At 35.7% G+C, this 20,627-nt stretch overlaps 3 protein-coding genes across 6 annotated transcripts; 2 read left to right on the top strand and 1 right to left on the bottom strand.

The window, feature by feature from the left end:
- Positions 1–424: 424 nt before the first annotated feature.
- On the top strand, positions 425–10,472 carry LOC107665686 (EF-hand calcium-binding domain-containing protein 6). The gene is made up of 30 exons (XM_016456668.1): positions 425–557; positions 644–864; positions 1,283–1,362; positions 1,614–1,677; positions 1,764–1,900; positions 1,992–2,110; positions 2,234–2,355; positions 2,433–2,581; positions 2,658–2,732; positions 2,867–2,987; positions 3,071–3,244; positions 3,745–3,822; positions 3,923–4,083; positions 4,155–4,259; positions 4,346–4,520; positions 4,641–4,755; positions 4,841–4,959; positions 5,169–5,398; positions 5,478–5,565; positions 5,882–6,000; positions 6,171–6,329; positions 6,426–6,581; positions 6,676–6,892; positions 7,130–7,327; positions 7,451–7,678; positions 7,755–7,955; positions 8,061–8,247; positions 9,785–9,969; positions 10,059–10,208; positions 10,295–10,472. Exons 1-30 carry the CDS (start codon positions 425–427, stop codon positions 10,415–10,417), a joined length of 4,389 nt encoding a protein of 1,462 aa, XP_016312154.1. The 3' UTR covers positions 10,418–10,472.
- A 473-nt stretch (positions 10,473–10,945) lies between these two features.
- Positions 10,946–14,414, top strand: LOC107665735 (patatin-like phospholipase domain-containing protein 2). 4 transcript variants are annotated; one of them, XM_016456743.1, is made up of 5 exons: positions 10,946–11,185; positions 11,440–11,672; positions 11,761–11,826; positions 12,918–13,011; positions 14,273–14,414. In XM_016456743.1, the coding sequence occupies exons 1-5, from the start codon at positions 10,987–10,989 to the stop codon at positions 14,404–14,406; spliced, it is 726 nt and encodes a 241-aa protein (XP_016312229.1). In that variant the 5' UTR covers positions 10,946–10,986; the 3' UTR covers positions 14,407–14,414. The 4 variants fall into 4 exon arrangements, with proteins under 4 accessions (XP_016312229.1, XP_016312232.1, XP_016312230.1 ...); XM_016456746.1 differs by having other exon boundaries at positions 12,872–13,011; positions 14,273–14,299; XM_016456744.1 differs by lacking the exon at positions 14,273–14,414 and adding an exon at positions 13,089–13,414.
- Positions 14,415–14,417: 3 nt separating this feature from the next.
- Positions 14,418–19,449, bottom strand: LOC107665733 (G/T mismatch-specific thymine DNA glycosylase-like). Its single transcript, XM_016456742.1, has 10 exons — positions 19,377–19,449; positions 17,096–17,265; positions 16,735–16,991; positions 16,555–16,624; positions 15,646–15,781; positions 15,474–15,556; positions 15,306–15,400; positions 15,044–15,215; positions 14,817–14,957; positions 14,418–14,702 (listed from the first exon to the last, which is right to left on the bottom strand). Exons 1-10 carry the CDS (start codon positions 19,433–19,435, stop codon positions 14,566–14,568), a joined length of 1,320 nt encoding a protein of 439 aa, XP_016312228.1. The 5' UTR covers positions 19,436–19,449; the 3' UTR covers positions 14,418–14,565.
- Between the last annotated feature and the right edge of the window lie 1,178 nt (positions 19,450–20,627).

The following is a 20,627-nucleotide window of genomic DNA, read 5'->3' as shown; positions in this document are numbered from 1 at the left end:
GCGTCCTCGACTGGCTGAAGAGGTGTTGTGTTCAAGTTTTTAAATTTGAACAACGACAGTGTAAATACGAATTTAACACAAGAATGCGTCCGAGGTCCGCTGTGGAGAGTTGGGTTAGTATGAAGACACTTTACTAATATAATTTCTGAATGAAAAATTGGCAGGTTGAACTGCCAATTAAACAGGATCTCTTAGGACGCTACTTGTCCTTTAAATTTTAATAAAAACATTCTAAAGGTTTCAAATAAGTTAAAACTTTGTATATTGGAGACTAACATTACAATACAATATATTAAATAAATATAATAGATTATATAATAATTTAAAAAATGACAAAGGAAACAACCAATATTGTATTTCAAAAAAGCTGTTTTAAAAAAAAAAAGTTTTTAATGGTTACATTCAGGTGTCACCTTCCGCACAGATGCCTCAAATCTCAAGCCATATAGATCTGAGGCCTATGACACAAGGGCTCGCCATCATCCCCAGGGCTAAGAGTGCGTCTCGGATCTCCTCAGGAGAATTCTCAAGGAGGAACACAATCAAGTCTGACTCTGGTATGGTCTATGCTGTTTATTTTCTTGGTAATGGTGGAAAGCATGTTGTTGAGGAGATATCTTATTTTATTACTTCTTCTTTACAGCCTCCTCTGTGCAGTCGGTGGCAGATGAGAATCTTTCTTTGATGGACATTGAGAAACTACTCTTGGAGAGAGTCAAGGACAAAAAAGAGGACTTGAAGGCTGCTTTTGAAGCCTTTGACCAGGAAGGCAACAAAGCTGTCACCAAAGGAGAGTTCAGGCGTGTAATCGAGGGGTTTCTTGTTCCACTCACTGAATCTCAGTTTGAGGGTCTGTTGGCAAAGGTGTGTTCATTTAGAATGACAAAAGTCACCCACTTCCTTCAGTGCACTTGCTGTAATGTTATAATGTGGTACTTCACTCTTAAAAATAAAGGTGCTTCACGATGCCATAGAAGAACCTTTTTTTGTCTAAATGGTTCTATGAAGAACCTTTAACATCTGAAGAACCTTTCTGTTTCACAAAAGGTTCTTTGTGGTGAAGAAAAGGTTCTTCAGATTATAAAAAGGTAAGAAAGAGATGGTTCTTTAAAGAACCTTTGACTGAATGGTTCTTTGTGGAACCAAAAATGGTTCTTCTATGGCATCGCTGTGAAGAACCTTTTAAGCACCTTTATTTTTAAGAGTGTTAAGCTGTGATTTTTTTCATATTATATGTTTCATATTTTCACTCATTTCAACTTCATTAAAATATCTTTATTAGATTGACTTAAGAGAAAATGGAACAATTTCTTACATGGAGTTTCTCAGAAGATACTGCAAAATTTCATCTGTAGTAGGCAGGTAATGTATGTTTTTGTGGATGTTTTCTCAATTATTACATTTCCTTCACATATACACTCCATTTTTAAATGTTTGGGGTTACTAAGATGCTCACCCACGCTATTTGATCAAACATACTGTAAAACTAACAATAATGTGAAATATTACAACTGTTTTCAGTTTCATTATATTTTAAATCTAATTTTTTCCTGTGATGCAAAGCTGAATTTTATAATATTTCTTCATATATATAACATATAATTTCTTAACAGAAACAGGAGTGGAAGTTACAGAAACTTGTCACTTGGAGAGCTACAGTGTCGTCTGAAAGATAAGGTGTAGAGTATAGCATGGTATGAATATTATATAAATACTTACCTGTTGATGTTAGTGTGTAATATCCATGATTCTCATCATTTCAGATTGGAGGCCATTTGAAAAACATCACCAGGGCTTTTCGGCTGTTTGACTACAACAGCGATGGGCAGATACAGCAACATGAGCTGCGTAAAGTCCTAGAGGGATACTGCTTTCCCATGAGTCAGCTGGAATTCCACAGGTCCCGGTTTTTCAATTTAATGGAACTCTCCTGAAGTATTATTGTTTTTCCCTGAATGCTATGTCTTTTGTGCTTATGTCTTCTCTTTTAGACTATGGTCACATTACAGCGTGAATAATTCTGACACAATATCTTACAAGGAGTTTCTGGAGAAGCTTGGTGTTGACTGTGAAAACTATAGAAAAATTGCACCAGATTCTATACAACTGGGTAAAGTTATATGAAAGAAATTATGCAATATGATAAGATAGTGATAAAATAATTATTAATTTTGGCATCAAAATACATTAATAATTAAATCAGTTATATAGTCTGATTTACACCTGCTTTCAGCACTGAATTGGGACACTGTCAGTCGTGCTACAACAAGACCTAAAAGTAAGACAAGCGTAAGGGCTTTCTCAAGCAAATCCAGGGGCAACATGGATGAAGTCCAGACCAGGTTTTTGAGCAAAGTGAGTATGACAGAGATCATTTTTTATCTAAAATATGTAAGAATTTCATTTAAAAAATGTTCTATTTTGACTTACAGATAAAGAAGAATTACAGCCTTGTTGAAAAAGCTCTGCAGGCATTTGACATCACAGACAGCGGGTTTGTCTCTCAAGAGGATCTCAGATCTGTCCTCAGTAATTTCCTCTTCCCCATGGATGATCATACCTTAAGGGAGTTATTGAACAGGTATGAGATATTAACATATCATTTATGTACCTCCGTGAAAGCAATTCTGAAATTCATCTAGTGTTTATTGTCACAGATTTGGAGTGAGCAGCACAGAGCCTGTGCAATGGAGAATATTTCTCGGATTGTTCAAACACGACATAGCTGTACAGTAAGTTGGCCATAAAGTTTTTGTTAGTCTCCTATAAATCAATATTGTTTTGACACACTGTTTTAATACATTGAAGGATTCTGTGCATGCAAAAGTATCTTTAATTATGCAGATATTTTTAATGCCTCAATCAGGAAAGATTCTGTTCCAGCAACTCCAGACACATGCAGTATTGAAGCAATTCTACTAAACTTACGTCAACATGTTTTTGATAATCAGCCTCTTCTGACAGAAACCTTTCTGGACTTTGATAAAGTAAGTTCTGAGACTAGATAAAAAGTTGTAAATGATGAAATTCAAATCACAGCTATTCATAATAATGATGACTGTTTCTGCAGAACAGAACAGGGTTTATCAGTAGAGATGAACTATGCAGGGCTCTGGGGAGCCTGAACTTCCATCTCAGCGATGAGCAGTTCACCGCTCTTGCTGTATTCTTGGATGTGGAACATACAGATGCCATAAATTACCAACAATTCCTGGACTTCTTCCATCACCAAAGACCAGTCATTGTATTATTACCTTTGCAGTACTGTAATATCCATGGTCACATTTTACCTTAAAAGAGATAAAAATGAGAAATAAAAAAAAAATATTACATGATGAAGTAAATAAACTTTAATATTAGGACCTTTAAGATTTTTTTGCATTGTGACATTATTTTCAGGACAATCAAGCTCATTTTACCCATTTCTCATTACTGCAATATGCAAACTGTGATTTCTGAAAAAAGGTACATTTTTGAACTCTCATAGATAAAAAAAAAAAGAAAGAAAAATAAATCACAAAAAAAAACATATTACAATATAAATTATATATTACAATAATAAAAATCATTACAAAATGATTAGAAAGACAATACCGTAATTAGGAGAGTACAAAACTGTACTTTTGTTTATTTATACAAAAAATATGACTTACTATTTTTCTTGACAGGTTTTGCATATATATGGGTTATTTGCAAATTTAAAATGATTCAACCTATAAAAACTGTTTTGTGAATTTATTCCAGGAGACACCAAACCTCAATAAAAAGGTTTCAGAACAGTTAAACCCATTGCCATCCACAGCAACGACAATAAAGAATGCTGTAAGTAACCTTCAGAGTTTTTTTATTTTTACAATTTTACAATTTTAAAATCACTTATCAATCCTAGTTCTATCACACACATGATTTTGTCTCTCTACAGGTGGAACAGATTCTTAAGGAGAAGCTCTCTGAGAACTATGACATGCTGATCGAATCTATCACCAACACAACCCAAAACCAGAGTGACACCATCCCCCCAGAAGACCTTAGGAGATTGATCCGACAACACGGACTACCGCTGTCTGAGCGCCACTTCAGCAAGTGAGTCTTACTTCTCTGCCCCTCAGCCTTACCTCTGGATACTGACTAATTCCCCCTGTTTGCTCTCAAAGGCTTTGTGAACCATTTTTGGAGGGTGGAAATGTGAACTACAAGCTATTTTTGAAGAGCTTGGGTGTTTCAGAGAAGATTGAGGGCCGCCTCAGTATCATTGAGAGGTTTGTATGGTCAATAATAAGCATGAGAAGTGATACGTAGCATTCAGATCAATTTTTTTTTTTTTTTATATTTTTGTAAAATATAGAGAGGAAAGGGCACATGAAGCCTCCATATTGAACTTAAAAGCACAAGCAGTAAAGGATGTTGTCTTGAGGAAACTCAAGGACAGGCTTCAGAGACGCGGGATGTCCCTTCAGGACTATCTGATGTCCAAAAGGAAAAGCATGACAGTAGCTCTTACTCTGAGAGATTTCTGTAAGGTACGTTATGAGATCAGATCAGAAAGTCATAACTATAATTCTGATAATGTGAAGGCAACATTCAATCAGTGTCTTAAGCATTCAGTTCTTTACATTGATTCATATCACTCTTGTTTTTAGATTCTGGATGACTGTGGTATTTTCCTGGAAGGACCCCAGTTTCAGATGCTTATTGAGTCTCTTGGTTTTAATTTGGGTTCGATTTCTGTTACTGACTTTGTGGCCAAATATGAAGGTTTGATTTTTCACAACGCACAATCTGTTTTCTTAACACAAACATATGGCACAAAACATAACTGATCAATTTCTCTTCAACACAGAAGTAACAATACCAGAAAAGGGCGAAGATAGACAGTCAAAAAATGTACAAACGTCCACTCTTTTGACTGCAGAGGACTGTCTAGCTCAACTTAAAAAGAGGATCAAGGAATATCATGGGGTATCAAAGCAAAATATATATATTTTTAATTATTTACTAATTTACTACTAAAAAAGTGTCTATATACATTGTAGGCCACTCTATATTTAGTCCTTCTCATGGTATCAACAAATATAGCATTTTTTAAAGGCTCTAAATGCATAAAAACAACACTTGTGGCAGAATAAGTCCCACTGCTTCAAACATCTTTACCTCGCTCTTGTTTGCAGGATGCTCTGACCGCTTTCCGTCTGATGGACAAGAACCGAGATGGTGTGGTGAATCGGAATGACTTCAGGGCTCTGTTTGACAGCCTGATGTTTGTAACCAAAGATAAGGAGTATCAGAGATTGCTTGACCTGTTGGGCCTTACGCCTGGCTGCACACTCAACTACGCTGAGTTCTACAATAAAGTTCACTCTAGCAGCAAGACGAAATCACATCACCACGATAACACCTCGTAAAAACCACTCCTCTGGAATTAATATTTATATTTATCTTAGCTGTTTTTGCAACAGAAATCTTTTTTTTTTTTTCAGAGGAGATGGATACCTTGACACTGCATGTGACCAAGTTCATGGCTATTTGGCATCCATTGCACAGAAAAGACCTTCAGAGCTCTCAAAGGTGATCTACATCCAGTCTTGGTCACTTTTTTGATGCTACATGGCAGTTGTCTTGAACGTACACTGACACCTAGTGGCCTGGATGTAGCATAATGCAAAAATATAGCTTTCAGTTACCAGTATTGGAGTAGAAATGCATTATATTAGCAGGCAGCCATGTTTATAGCAAGATGTGTTTGTTTTATTAAGATAAACTGAAAAGTATTTGACCGGTCATGTGATATCAAAATGGTGGCTTCCATGAGGAGACCCGCTACATGTACAAAAGTTTTAATGAGGAATTAAACATACTTTTTACATAACAATTGTGTTGGCAGGCCATTTGTCAGTTGGGTGACGATGTTAAAAGCATCATGACCAAAAATGGTCTAAAGCAGCTACTTTTTAAATACTACATGCCCATCACACCAAACGAGTTTGAAAAACTCTGGGACAGGTAAGCAACACTGATATTTCAAGGAGTGTATGTGTTCCTCAACTCAATCATTGACTGCAATTAATATTAGCATGATGTTAACCAAAATATATATCTGGCAAGCATTCAGAAATTTCAAATGTCTGATATCTGCTGTAAATAAAACTAAAAACTCTTCTTTTTTTTCACAGATATGATGAAGAGGGGAAGGGCTTTGTCACTCAGACAGAGTTTTTAAGAAAGCTTAAAATCACATCAGATGAAGACAGCCAATCAGACGCTTTACAAGAACAGCTCACCGAGAGGGCGATTTCCGCACCTGACCTGGAAGTTATGCTACAAAATCTTAGGTGAAAATGATCTCTGAATCAATTGACAAATGTAATAGTGGATGAAAATATTCTCCTCATGCATATAGTGTTACATGGACCTATCTGTGTTTGAAGGAAGTGGATTGGGAATGACTTTGAGAGAGTGAGTGGAAGCCTCGTGATTCTGGATAAAAACAAAGATGGTCACGTGACCGTGACAGACCTGCTCTCTCTCCTGCACAAACATGGATTTCGACTAAGAGAACAACAGCTCACACATCTACTGAACCTGTAACTCTCTATATCAGACATGTTAATTTACTCAAAATATGGTGAGTGTTATGAGCTACTGCATTGTATTTCCTCTTTTCTTTTTGTTTTTCAGCCTTGGCTTTGATGGCAGTCTGAAGGAACTGCCATACCTTGATTTTCTAAAGCATCTCGCTGGACCTCCAGTTTCCAGCGGGTCTGCAGTCGAACCTCCTCAAGGTCCGACTGTGGGTTCTCCAGAACCAGTGGAGGATATAGAGGAGCTGAGCCCAGAAAAAACAATACAAAGAGTCAAGGAGCTGGTTACTGCTTCCTCAGATACTCTCTACAAGGTACTGACTGTTTATATAGTACAGTATATTAATATTGCTATAGAGATGTTTTAACCTGAAATGTGCTGCAATAACAGAGCTGTGTAAAGTATTTTGTAAACACTACTGTACCAAAAGTGAGGGTTTTTTTTTTTTTTTAAGAAATTAATACTTTTATTTAGCAAGGAAAACATTCAAAATTACAAAAACATTCAAAATCATACCAACCCCAAACTGCTGCTGCACTTTGTTTTCTAGGCCTTCTCTGCATTTGATAAGACTGGAGATGGTATGATACCACAAACAAAGTTTCAACAAGTGCTGGAACATTTCTGTATGCGTCTCTCAGAAGTGCAGTTCAGGAAGTTGCTGTCTGAGCTGAGAATAAACGAAGGGGAGGAGATTATGGTTGACTGGAAGGAATTCCTCCAAGTCTTCAACCTCCACAAACAAGAGGTCAAAAGCTTTTTTATGGTTGAGTTTGTACTTTTTGCACAATATGAAGTTGTCAAAATTTAGAATGCTCTAAGTTTCATATGGTGTATAATAAAACACTATTTATTTCTTTAACTCAAACAGATGGCAGATGAATGGCTGAAGAAAATCCATAAGATGCGCTTTCCTAATCAGCTCCGACCTTTAGTCATCAGCGACATTTTGAGGCGGATACAGGAGGTTGTGTCGGCCCGCATATACACTATAACAAAGGAAATGGTAGACCTCGACTACGCCAATATAAACATGATCTCCAAAACTGACTTTAAGACCATTTGTGATCGTCACTTCATGAGGCTCACCGACGAACAGGTAATTTCCAGTACCACATGAGCTTCTTTAATACAGTAGTTCCTTCAATAGCTTGAAAAACAACCAACTCTTTCAGTTTCAAGACCTGTGGAAAATGCTACCAGTTAATGGCTTTGGAAATCTGGAATATCGAGAATTCCTGAAAAAGTTCAGTGGAGAACAGCAAGGCCTGGAAAAGGTTGCTAAATCATTACCAGGTTCAGCAAGAGCAACATTGGAGAGACCAACATCCCTCAGACGCCCCAAAACAGCACCCTGTGCCTTTAGGCGCTCTGCGGTAGATTTACTTCATATGCTAATACTGGTATACTTCTTCTCTTTGCATTGGATTTGACAAGTTCCCTAATGTCTTTTGTATCCCACCCACCACTCTTGTCCACAGTCTCCAGTGTCAGAGCAGCTTCAGAGACCCTCCACTGCGAGCAGAAGGTCCACACCACTGCTGAACTGTGAGGATGTGGAGATGAAGGTACGTTCCAAGATCCAGGACTGTTGGAGGCACATCCAGAGGAGATGCAGGCAGGCCGACCTTGAGAGGACCGGAGAGATAGATGTGGATGTATTCCTAGGTACATTGTTGAGGCCAGATATCTCTCCATTTAACAGTCACAGCACCTTTCAACCATATAAAAAAGTCAAAACTAGGGAATTTTCCAAGCTTAGAAAAGTAATTGAAATAAAAAAAAAATGTCATGGGCATTTCTATAGTGAATATGATTTTTCTAGCTATGCTTAGATCTAAAATATTCTAGCTCTGACTTTCAAATTGGCTATTTTCAATTAATCAGTAAAACCAGTACGGAAATAGGTCACAATGGGTCTGAATTCTAATTATTTTTATATAGTTATAAATTTCTTAATGAAATAAACAAGCACACACATGCACACCATACGAGGTGCAGGTCAGAAGACACCAAAATAGAGGACATAGAACCGCACACTTACTTGCAAATAAGCTTTTTTATTTCACCAACATTTCGGCGAAAAGCCTTTGTCAAGGTATGATTTCTTGCACGGTAAGGAGAGGTATAAGTAGACAATTATTAACAGGTGTAAAAATATAATTATAAATAACATAATATAAAATAATATTATATATATAAATATAAATGTTCTGTTTTATTTTGTATATAATTGAATTTATAATATATATTTATAATATAAAATATTATGTATAACATTGCATGATATATATTATAGAATTATTGTAAAATTAGAATAATTATTAATTATAAAATTATGTATTTTTAAAAACATGGGAAAGTCAAGGAATTATTTTGTCTTAATTATATTATTTTCTGAAAATGTATTAGCAAATGGGTCTGAATTATAATGATTTTTATATATGTGTGTGTGTGTGTGTGTGTGTGTGTGTATGCAGTAATTGTAGTTCCTTACATTATATATTAAATTTTATGACTGTCACATTGTTGTTTGAAAATTGGGAATTTAAATTGATGTTGTGCAGAAATACTCCAGGGTCTCCATATTGAGCTGAGTCCACTTGAGTTTGAGTATATATATAAATATAAATGTTCTGTTTTATTTTGTATATAATTGAATTTATAATATATATTTATAATATAAAATATTATGTATAACATTGCATGATATATATTATAGAATTATTGTAAAATTAGAATAATTATTAATTATAAAATTATGTATTTTTAAAAACATGGGAAAGTCAAGGAATTATTTTGTCTTAATTATATTATTTTCTGAAAATGTATTAGCAAATGGGTCTGAATTATAATGATTTTTATATAATATAATAATATAATACAGTATAATTTTTATGTATTTTAATATAACAATATAAAATTATCTTTTATAAATTATGTTATAATTCTGTATATAATTTTTTCTGAATAAATTATTAGCAAATGACTGAATTAGGATGATTTTTATATTCTAAATAATATAAAATACAATATAATGTAATATAATATATATTTTGTATATAATAAATAATTTATGTGTGTGTGTGTGTGTGTGTGTGTGTGTGTGTGTATGCAGTAATTGTAGTTCCTTACATTATATATTAAATTTTATGACTGTCACATTGTTGTTTGAAAATTGGGAATTTAAATTGATGTTGTGCAGAAATACTCCAGGGTCTCCATATTGAGCTGAGTCCACTTGAGTTTGAGCAGCTGGCTGTCAAATACGACATCAAAAACAGTGGACATCTCTCTTACCCGGACTTCCTGCGGCACTTTGTGCTGATGTTCAGTCCTCAGGTCAACTCTGCATCCCACAGACTCAAACTGCAGCTCCCCAGGACACCAGTGAGTTCACTGCTGTCATTCTAAATAGGCCAGTATAGTTGATGAATTGTCAATATACTCACGGAGCATTTTCTGACTTTCTCCTTCAGATGAGTCCCGGCCCACTTAGTAGCCAGTGTGTTGAAGCCATGCTGAGAATCTCCAGGCCTATCCAGCTCTTCTGGAGGCAGATGAGGCACAAATTCATCGCCTTTGACAAAGAGCGCACTGGAAAGATCTCTCTTCAGGACTTCAGAAAGGTACAAAGCACTGTTTTATACTTAATACTTTCAGTTCATGTCTTGTATTTAATCATGCAACATTTTGACATTATTTTTTTTTTCAGGTTCTGAGACAATACAGCTTGAATCTGTCAGAGGAGGAATTCTTTCATTTCGCTTCTTTTTTTGACAAGAACCTCACAGGAAGGATTTCATACAATGATTTTCTGCGCATTTTCCTTAAATGAGTGCAGATTCATCTGTTTATTAGTTTGGCGTGTCCTATTGCATTGCTTAAGCAACACTGATGTCACAGTTTTTTAAATAAAAAATAAACGGATTATTTTAATCCTTTATTTATGTTGTTTTTATTCATACAGCAAGAGAATATGTTTATATTAGGAATTTGATGTAATTTAAATAACAATTTGAAATTATATATTATACCTTTCATATTTTATATGTAATTCAATTAAAAATAAATTCTGAAAAAATAAATCGTATTATAATTAGTAGTATTTTCTTGCTGAAAAGTTATTAATTATTTGGAATAACCAGTATTTAACAGTATTATGGCAGCGAGTTTTGCTCACAAACACAATCAAGGCTTTCAAGATCACTAATGTTTTGACAAAAAAATCACTCAATGATCACAGCAATGTCCTCACTATGTTTTTCCAGTACATGTCTCCTGCGATTGCAACACTCTATTTCGTAATAGTAGAACGTTGCCAGATACTATCAGTGCTACTGACTGACCTTCATTTGGACTCACTGTAATTTATCGCACTTGCACTACATAACCTCAGGGATTCATATGTTGAAGAACATGCAAGAATCTGCTAAAGAATGGAATATCTCTTTTGCTGGCTGTGGATTTCTGATGGCTTACTACTGTGGAGTCTATAGCTGTTTATTTGAACGGGCCCCGTTTCTTCTTAAGGGGGTGAAGAAGATTTGTGGGGCTTCATCTGGTGCTCTCATGGGTGCAATACTAGCATGCCAAATGTCTCCAGGTATGTTTCAACAATTATTTCTAGTTTTAAAACTTCACACAATTTGTAAAAGACAACAAATAAGGTGTGTTGAAGGCATTTGTCACGAATCCAAAAGACAAATCTTTCACATTCAATGACACAATGATAGTGAATAGTAGTTTTAAAATCTAAACTTATTTCAGAAGACTCATTAAAGCTAGAAAAACCCCTGTTTAATTCATTTGGATGACTATTATATTGATTAATATTCCATTCGTAAATCCATTTTGAAGCCAAATCCTGTGAAAATTTGCTGGACATGTCTCGAGAGACTCGGAAAGGCACTCTGGGTGCTGTGCATCCCTCCTTCGACCTGCTGAAGATAGTACGAAACTTCCTAAACCGTGACCTGCCTGATGATGCCCACCTACTCGCCAGTGGACGGCTGTTTGTGTCACTCACACGAGTGTCAGATGGGACAAATGTGTTGGTGTCTGAGTTTGACAGTAAAGAAGATCTCACTCAGGTGAACTCAACTACCTTTTGCTTCCTGCATGATGAATAGATAAGTGTTAATGAGGATTTATGATTTACACTTTGCTCTCTGTCTGCAGGCTCTGATTTGTAGTTGCTTTTATCCACTGTACTGTGGCGTGATACCTCCAAGATATCATGGAATAGTATGTAGCCAAACACAGCCGTTTGACCGTATATTTTGGTTCGCAATAATAGTCAGTTTTTCAATTGAATGTGCTCTTACTGATATTTTATTAGTTTTGATGTTTTGCTGGCTTTATTATCTTGATATGACTGACACCTAGTGGTGTGGATGCAAATATTTTCAGTTGAGCCTAATATTTTCCACGAGCGAAAGTTTCGCATTTCGAAGTTTATAGATCGGCATTTTTTTTTAAGTTTACGCTCATATTTGCGACATAAAATGTCGAAAAGCTACCGAGATAAAACTTGAAAAATGTTCTGCTGGTCATGTGACCTCAACACGAGGCGACCCGCTCCATGTAAATGAAAACAGCTTTTTCTACGTCGATGTACATTTTTTTTGTTACATATTTTGAAGATTATATTATTTTCTAATTAGGAAAATAATTACTGAGTGTGTCTTTTATTTAGTTAGTTGAAATGCAAATTAAATTAAAGTTTCAACCATTTTTAAAGTTTTTACCCATATTATAAGTTTTCAGAGGTATGTAGATGGAGCATTGCTTGATAACATGCCTTTCTCTAGTCTGAGGAACACAATCACCATCTTGCCTTTTTCTGGAGAGAGTGACGTCAGTCCTAATGGCAACGCTTTTTACTTTCATGACATATACTACAACGGGAAGTCGTGGCCTAATGGTTAGAGTCGGACTCGTAACCCAAAGGTTGCGGGTTCAAGTCTCGTACCGGCAGGGATTGTAGGTGGGGGGAGTGAATGTACAGTGCTCTCTTCCACCTTCAATACCACGACTGAGGTGCCCTTGAGCAAGGCACCGAACCCCCAACTGCTCCCCGGGAATCTGCTCTGGGTGTGTGTGTGTGTGTTCACTGCTGTGTGTGTGCACTTTGGTTGGGTTCAATGCAGAGCACTAATTCCAAGTATGGGTCACCATACTTGGCCACATGTCATGTCATGTCATGTCACGTCACATCACGTCAATAACGTCAGCATTCACATCAACTTCATTAACACACACCGTGTGGTCACTGCATTTTTTCCTCCAGAACCAGAGGTACATTTTTGAATGCTTTTTTTCAAAAACATACTTAGGCCCACATAACCTTGTGGTGGTGTTTCGTAAGGTCTTGGCTGAGATGTGTCAAAAATGGATATAAGGATGCTTTCCTTTTTTTAAAAGAAAATGGTGAGTAGCCTTAAACTCTTCTTGAAGATGATATTTGGCGTGATTGTGTGGTGTTAGGATCGAATATTGTTTTCCAGAACTCCTGAAGCTCACATCGCCGCTGTCAGAGCTGACCCTAATAGATGAATGGGAGAATATTCCAACATCTAAGAAATATATTAGTGAAAACAAGCTAAGAGTGACCTAAATAAGAATTGCTGCCTTCAGTTACTTACTCATTCAGAAATATCCAACTCTTCACCAACTCCCTTCAACTTCAAACCCAACTCACTTACCAGCACCACCTCTTCTTACATACACCGTGTAATTATTTTGAATAAAAAAGGTTTCAGTAACCTTTTGAATCTTGATTTTTATGTAATCACACCACTTTAACTTACTTAAACTGCCTATAAATTAAAGATGTCAGATCATTTACAAAATGAATGTCAGATGAATTCTTGGGTTTAGTGTTTAGTGCTTGTGTTTATGTATAATCTCCTTAAAATATACAATATATAATTAAACATTTTCTACCAGTTTACAAGCTTTTCTCACTAAAGTATAATATATAATACTAATATGGAAATAAATGTACAAGCAGAAATGAGCATAACTGTATTTTAATAAACAAAAAAGATAATCATGTTTACAGAAAGGGTAAAAAATAGCACCAAGTAAAAGCATGTGGATAAATCCATAAATTATGGCATGTTCAGAATTATTTCACTTATATAAACAGTCATACTGTATTGTGTTTTACAGTACTGAAGGCGGAGAGGTTGTGTACATTTAAAAAAAAAAGTGATGCTGATGCTTCCTCACAAGGAACACATTTAAAAACATTTCCAGTCACCAGTAATTATGTCCTTCCAACATGTAAAAAGACCTAATTTGTCACATTATTATAGTAACAAAACATTATTTAAATGTCATCCTCACAGATTTTGCAATATTATATGTAAAATGTGCACTTTAAAAAGATTTGGGTAGTTACACTTCAAATATTACTACAAAAGCAAACATAATACGTCCCATCTAAAATATCAAATGAAATAATAGTGAGTGCTCCTTATGAACAAATCAATTATCAGTCCCTGATATCGCATAATGCAATAAACCAGTGCTTAGAACCTCGTACACTAAACTACCAAAAAATAACGTCAACAACTCTAAACCATTAAAGTAAAAGATGAGTATATTCTCCAGTTTCATAGAAATGCTAATTCCTAAAAGGTCTAATTGAAATTCATAGTAAAAACTGTTCTTTTCTTTAATAAAGAGGCATTTGAGATCTCAAAGGCCCCCAAATTGAAGTTCAGAGGTACAGTTTCTTTAAAAGCACAGCAGCCATTGGATTCTCCTTGTGCAAGTTGGGCCACCTCGCATGATACGGATTCCTCAAATCGGTCCTGAAATTCTAACGTAACAGACTGTCACAGCAACGCACAGGAGAAAGAAACCAATGCCCCAAAGACTCCTGGATTCGACTGAGAGAAGATAAGAGGCACAGCATCTCTGGAAGAGCACAGGAACCGACAGGCTTCGTCTGAAGTCCCTGAGAACGGTCCTTCCTCATACACCCCAGCTTTGGGCTTGAGAGGAGCTGCCGATGTCTGGGATCTGATCGGCAAAAGACTGCGTCATCCACTGACCGTCTTGAACCTGGCCACCCGCGTTTGGATTCGTAGGCGCCCTCTCCGCTGCGTCAGCTGGAGATATGAACACAAAAATTGATTTTAAACATCTAAAGACCCCTCTGACTTTCATTGTATGGACAAAAATATATCTTCTTTTGTGTTCCACAGAGGAAAGATGGTACCAACCTTTCTCCTCAGATGTGGAGAAGTTACAATATCCATTGCTTTGACCTCCTTCAGGTGCCGGTTCTCCATACGCCCCTCCGAAAGCTGTCTCATAACCAGGATCATACTGCTCTTCCTTGATGGCCATCTTCTTAGCGTCCTCTGCAAGACAGAAGGAAGATAAAGTGGTCAAGTACAGTTCATAATTGTGTACATCAGGAGGGCTATCACAAACGGTCTGCTTGTACCTTTGGCCATGCCAAGATCAAACGAGTAGTTCACTTCTTCGATCTCCTTGGGCTTCGCAACACCCTTCAGCTGATCTCGGAGCTCTCTCAGCTTGATGTAAAAATGCACTTTGTCCTGAGCACGAGGAAACTGAGCACAGCGGGCGCTGGAGGAGGGCATCAGGTACAACGCCTACAGAAAACAGTAAGATACAGCATATGACTCATACCTGACCACATTTTTTTCATGAAGTGAACCAAAACATTTTTTTTTTTTTTTTACCGTCTCAGAGTCAGGAATCCTGTGAGGCTGTAGGCCAAATTCAAGTGTTTTGGGCTTCTTCCCAAATATCTCCCTACAGAACATTTCATATATACCTAAAACAATTGTAATTGTTAAATGCCCACCTTCATATCAGTTTGCATTCTGTATTTGTGTTTGAATACTTACATTTTCCATTAAAAACTGCTATGAGTGGCTTGAATTTCTTTATCTTTTCCACTAAGATTTTACCACCTTCTCGAAGCTCCTTGCTGCAGAAGGTGACAAGTAAAACAGCTTGGATGAGAGGAACATCACTATTTCCAGTAAAGAATGAAAGTAGAGTGACAATCTAGCGCACCTAGAGAGATCTTTGCTTCCCGGTGTCGCTCTCTCTACCATATTTGTGAAGCCGATGCTGTATTTCTCAGGCAAACTCTGATCATCCATGTGATTTAGCAGCTTCTCTGTGAATCCAGACAGGAACAGACACTTCCCTAAAAGATTGACAAGAACGATTATAGTTTAATAATTGAAAGATTAGAGATTTTAAACTATTTATTTTTTTTAATTAATATATTATAGATTTTTAAAAATATATTATGCTGCATAATTATTTACGTTATTTTATATTTGAATTTTTTTATATATATAATAAATTTTATTTTATATTAGAATATTTCTGTATTTACATTACTATATTAAAAACTCTTAACAGTATAAAATCTTTTTATATTTGTCTACAACCACTTTTTAAAATGTTAATATAATAATTTAATTTTATATGAATTTATTAATAATAATAATAATAATAACAATACTAATAGCACTGTTATATTATTAACAATAAAGACATAATATAAAATACCTCTTTATATTGAAAGATAATAATGTCAACATAACTGTTTTGAACAATTCCTTTTAAAAATATGAATACAAGTTGTTTATAATATTTGTTCTTTCATTATTTATATTATATTAGAATATTTTATTTATATTATTAATATATATTAACCTTTAGAATTTCTCTTTTTATGTTTGTAAACAACCTTTTATATTAATATATTAAAAACAACAATATATTAGGGCTGTCAAATCGATTATTGTAAACAAAAACGTATTTTGGATGCGAATAATCGATTTGACAGCCCTACAATATATTTATAATAGCAATTATATAAATAAAATAAACAATATAATAACAATAAAATCTCTTTTACATTAAAGCATAATATAACCATAGACATGAGTAGAATTGTAGTCTACTTACAAAAATGGTTTCCTGGTCCAGGAAACCATCTTCCAATGTAGGCCGCCATCAACCCTGGATTAATTCCGATCTGTATCATAAATATAAGATTCATTTCAATCATTTGGGTTCAATGCCATCTTTGGGTTAACATTCTTCATTGTTAAAAGACAACTTCAAAGAAAAGCCATAAAAACTTGCAATGACATAGTCCAGATTGGGGGTAAGAATGTCAGGCAGTGTTCTCTTCATGACTTCCTCCTCCGACATGCCCTTGAAGCGATCGACTTTCCTCTTGACTTTCTTGAAGGCTCCGTCAATCTTCTCCTGTCCTTCAGCTGGCGGGGCCTCCTTATCCTCCTTGGCTTTTTTGGGTTTGGGTCCAGGTTTGGCTTTAGGTTCACCTTTGGCTTTAGGTTCTTTGCTCGCTGCCCTTCCTCGCTTTCCTTTAGCAGGTGCTTAAACGGGGAAAAAAACACTCTGACTAAAAGCTACATGAGAGAATGTATTGTCTGCTGAGCTCAGTTCTGATGCTTGAAAACACACAGTCCTGGATAACTACCTTTCTGTGCAGCCGCAGGCTCCACTTGGGCGGCATCCTCTGGGTGTACAGGCATCTGCGGCATGCCTCCATCTTCTCTGCGTCCCTCCATCATAAAACCAGCATTGCCATTAGCCATGTGAGGATACTGAGCTTGAAGGGCCTGCAGATGCTGCTGAGCTGACTGAACCCTAGTTCAGAAATACAACAGGGACTGACTGAGTTGTCAGTCCAACTTAGACTTCTGTAGAAAAAAGTCCATCTTAAAAGTGCATATTTAATAAGATGCAAAATAGAGATTGTTAATCAGTTTGACCAATATTCTGTACCGATGTAGTGAAGTCATGATTATCCCAACACTGCATTTAACAGAAAACATTGGTGTTTACAGGTAAAGTAACTTTGCATAATTACTCCTTCACTTGACAAGAAAAACATTTAACAATTTGATAATACATAAAGATTAAAATACATTTGCAGCTATTTAGATCGCATATTTACCTTTGCATAAATATAATGGGATGATATTAATATTATGAATGGTGCATTAATCACAGTTAATTATAAAACGATATTTTATAACTATAATATTTTTAAAATAAAAATGTAAAACTAAAATATAGTTTCATAATTAGAAATCATTTTAACATGAGTTAACAGACACCTAAGTCTTATTTAACAAGAAACACTTAAAAGTTAACAGTTAGACAACACAAACAAAAATGAAAATACATTCACAACCATGTAGATTGCAAAGCTTATATAATGCCATAATAATACTAATGACGTTTTAATTAATTATTAAACTACAATATATTGTATAATGACTATAAAGCTTGTAATATTTTTAAAATAAATCTATAAAATGAAAATACTCATTAAAAATTCAGTTTAATAACTAGAAATTATGCATCACTTAACTGACACTTCAACATAATAACTGCGTCTCCTTTACATCGGAGATTGTCTTATGTGAAGCAGGTGCAACTTCCATAAAGAGATATGGAGTTAAACTATAATCATTTGAGAAGTCAAGTCATTAATGCAACCCTGCAAAAAGAACATATTAATAATTGCAGGAACGTCCGTTTTCAAAACAAACACAAGTGGCAAAACCATGGCAGTTTCTTCTTCATGTAAGCTGGCTAATAACTTGTTATTGTTGCTTTTTTCGTGCATGGCGCTACAGACTGGTTAGTAGCATTCAAAAACAGACTTAAAGGTCCCATATTGTACACCTTTCTGGAGTTTTATTTGAGGTTTTGATGTCCTTAAGAATATATATTTGCGGTATAAGTACCAAAAACCATCTCAATATATTTTTACAGCTCCTTTCTCAGGAGCTCTGCTGAGAACAGGACGATTTTGGCCTGTAATTAATATTCATGAGCCTGTCTTCTGATTGGCCTGTTGTGTTCTGAGTGACGCACGGCCAGGCCAACCACAGGTAACTAGGGTCAGCGACGTCATAGCGCTAGCTGGAGGCAGCAAAACAAAGGAGAAACTGGAGGTGGCCCATTCAAACCAGCGCAGATTCGGCTACATAAGGAGCTTAAAATATCATCTTGTTGTGATGTTGGGTGCCAGTATGTCATGTATGAAATAATGTCTGTGTGCATGTGTGTAAAACAACAAACTGATGATTTATATATAATCATTTGTAATTGTATATACATTGTTGTGATTAATTGTGGCTGGAACAATAATGTAGCTGTAAAAATAGTTGCCTGCTGAAATTGAAATGTATATACATCTTCATCATGACTAGATAGACACGGTGAGTTTGTCTTTACTATACACGTTAGATGTGATCCACCTCATAGTAACAATCCTGTCAGATCGTCCATCCTTTGAGTGAGAGTGCAACCTTACAGGAAGGCCGATCTGGTTTCGTTGTTAAAGTTAACCTTTTCGACATGTTTCCGTGTTGTTGTTGCTCAGTCAGCAATGGCATGGATGCGATGTTGTCTGGGGGTTTGGCAAAAGGAGAGTGGGACGGTGGGCGGTGCTCGGGGTGGTGACTGTAGTTCTGACGTCAACTTTTTACGGAAGTCACAATGGTTCGTGAAAAATCACAGCTACTTTATGCAGGCTGTGTGCATTTTACTGTGGACTGACTGTTTTGACACTTATATGGTAGTTAAATAGCCCATAGACCTCAGTAATCATGAAAAAAGCCAGGAAATTTCAGTTTTGACAATATGGGACCTTTAAAATGCTGAATGTTATTATAACAGCATAAGAAAACCAGTGGGATCGTAATTAATCTTCGCGCCAAATGACGACATATGGGGACACTCACCATTGTTGGAGGTATTCCGAAGGGGCATGAGGCAAAGATCCATAGAGCCTTTCATCCATCTCTAAAGGATTTACTTAAATAAATCAATATTTGTGTTCATTTCAACAGCAATTTCAAGTGGTATTCTCACAGGGGAATATTTATAACCAGCCCTTTTACTTCTAGCTTATTTTATAGTTATATAATAAATAGGTTAAATTATACATAAACGCAATTCTACATTTAGAGAACATCAAAACATATCCAGCCTATAGTCTGGCTTAAATGTATAAACCAGATCAGAAAAGGTTCTGTGTGCTGGATTTTAAACACACACTCCACGTAATCATCCAACACATCTCACTATTTAGACACATCCAGTAATTTAAACTGTGGTACTGAGAAAACTAATCTAAATTTAGTAATTACATATTAATTCAGCAGGACAAGTGCAGGTAAACGGCTGTGATCCTTTATTTTACATAAACATAAAAACCATATGTGATACTGTTAGCATGTTCGGCTAATACTGGCCTAGAGTGCCAATTCATTGAGCACAATGAATGATGGTCGCTAGCTAACTGTGCAGAGCGCTTCTATCGGCATAAAATGCATTTACATTGTGTAATTAATCAAATTAAGCTTTGTTTGTTAAATGAATACATACCGTTGTGATAGTAGAACGATAGTCCACTGAAATGTTGATTTTTCTCGTTTTAGGAACAAAACCGGTGAAAGCAACAAAGACGAGACCAACAGCGAGAAATCATTTGACAGTGGAGCGTACCAAAAGCACCAATACTAGGGGCGTGTTGGGCACAGTATGTCTGTCTCTTAAGTTAAATTTAAATAGAAAACAAAGAAATCAGAAATTAAGCTATATTGTTACGTGTTTTAAATGTAAAAACAAAAACGTACTGCACGCTATTAGTTTTATCTTAAATTCATTATGGAGATGAAAAACTGCACCCCTCTAAATTTAATAGCATGACCTCCGTCTCCTGTGACATTTAAACGCTTCAGAGCGTGCTTCCTATTGGCTGCGCTTCAATAAATAAAAAAACGTCCGTTTCCCGTTTAGCAAATGTCAAAATAAAGTCTTAAATACATAGTTCGGTTGTGGCGATTTGCACCTTGCAAAAATATTTCTTCACTGATTTCTCAACAACGAAGATTATAGTCGCGGCTTTTATTTCAGACGTATTAGAAAGGTATGTATTTTAATTTTAATTGTGACAATAACTGACAATAACTAATACACATGGCTTTATT

This window comes from Sinocyclocheilus anshuiensis, unplaced genomic scaffold (assembly GCF_001515605.1).
Source record: "Sinocyclocheilus anshuiensis isolate Anshui unplaced genomic scaffold, SAMN03320099.WGS_v1.1 scaffold840, whole genome shotgun sequence".
Classification (NCBI taxonomy): domain Eukaryota; kingdom Metazoa; phylum Chordata; class Actinopteri; order Cypriniformes; family Cyprinidae; genus Sinocyclocheilus; species Sinocyclocheilus anshuiensis.
Note: the sequence above shows the minus strand (reverse complement) of the source record. Positions and strands in the feature narration are given on the sequence as shown.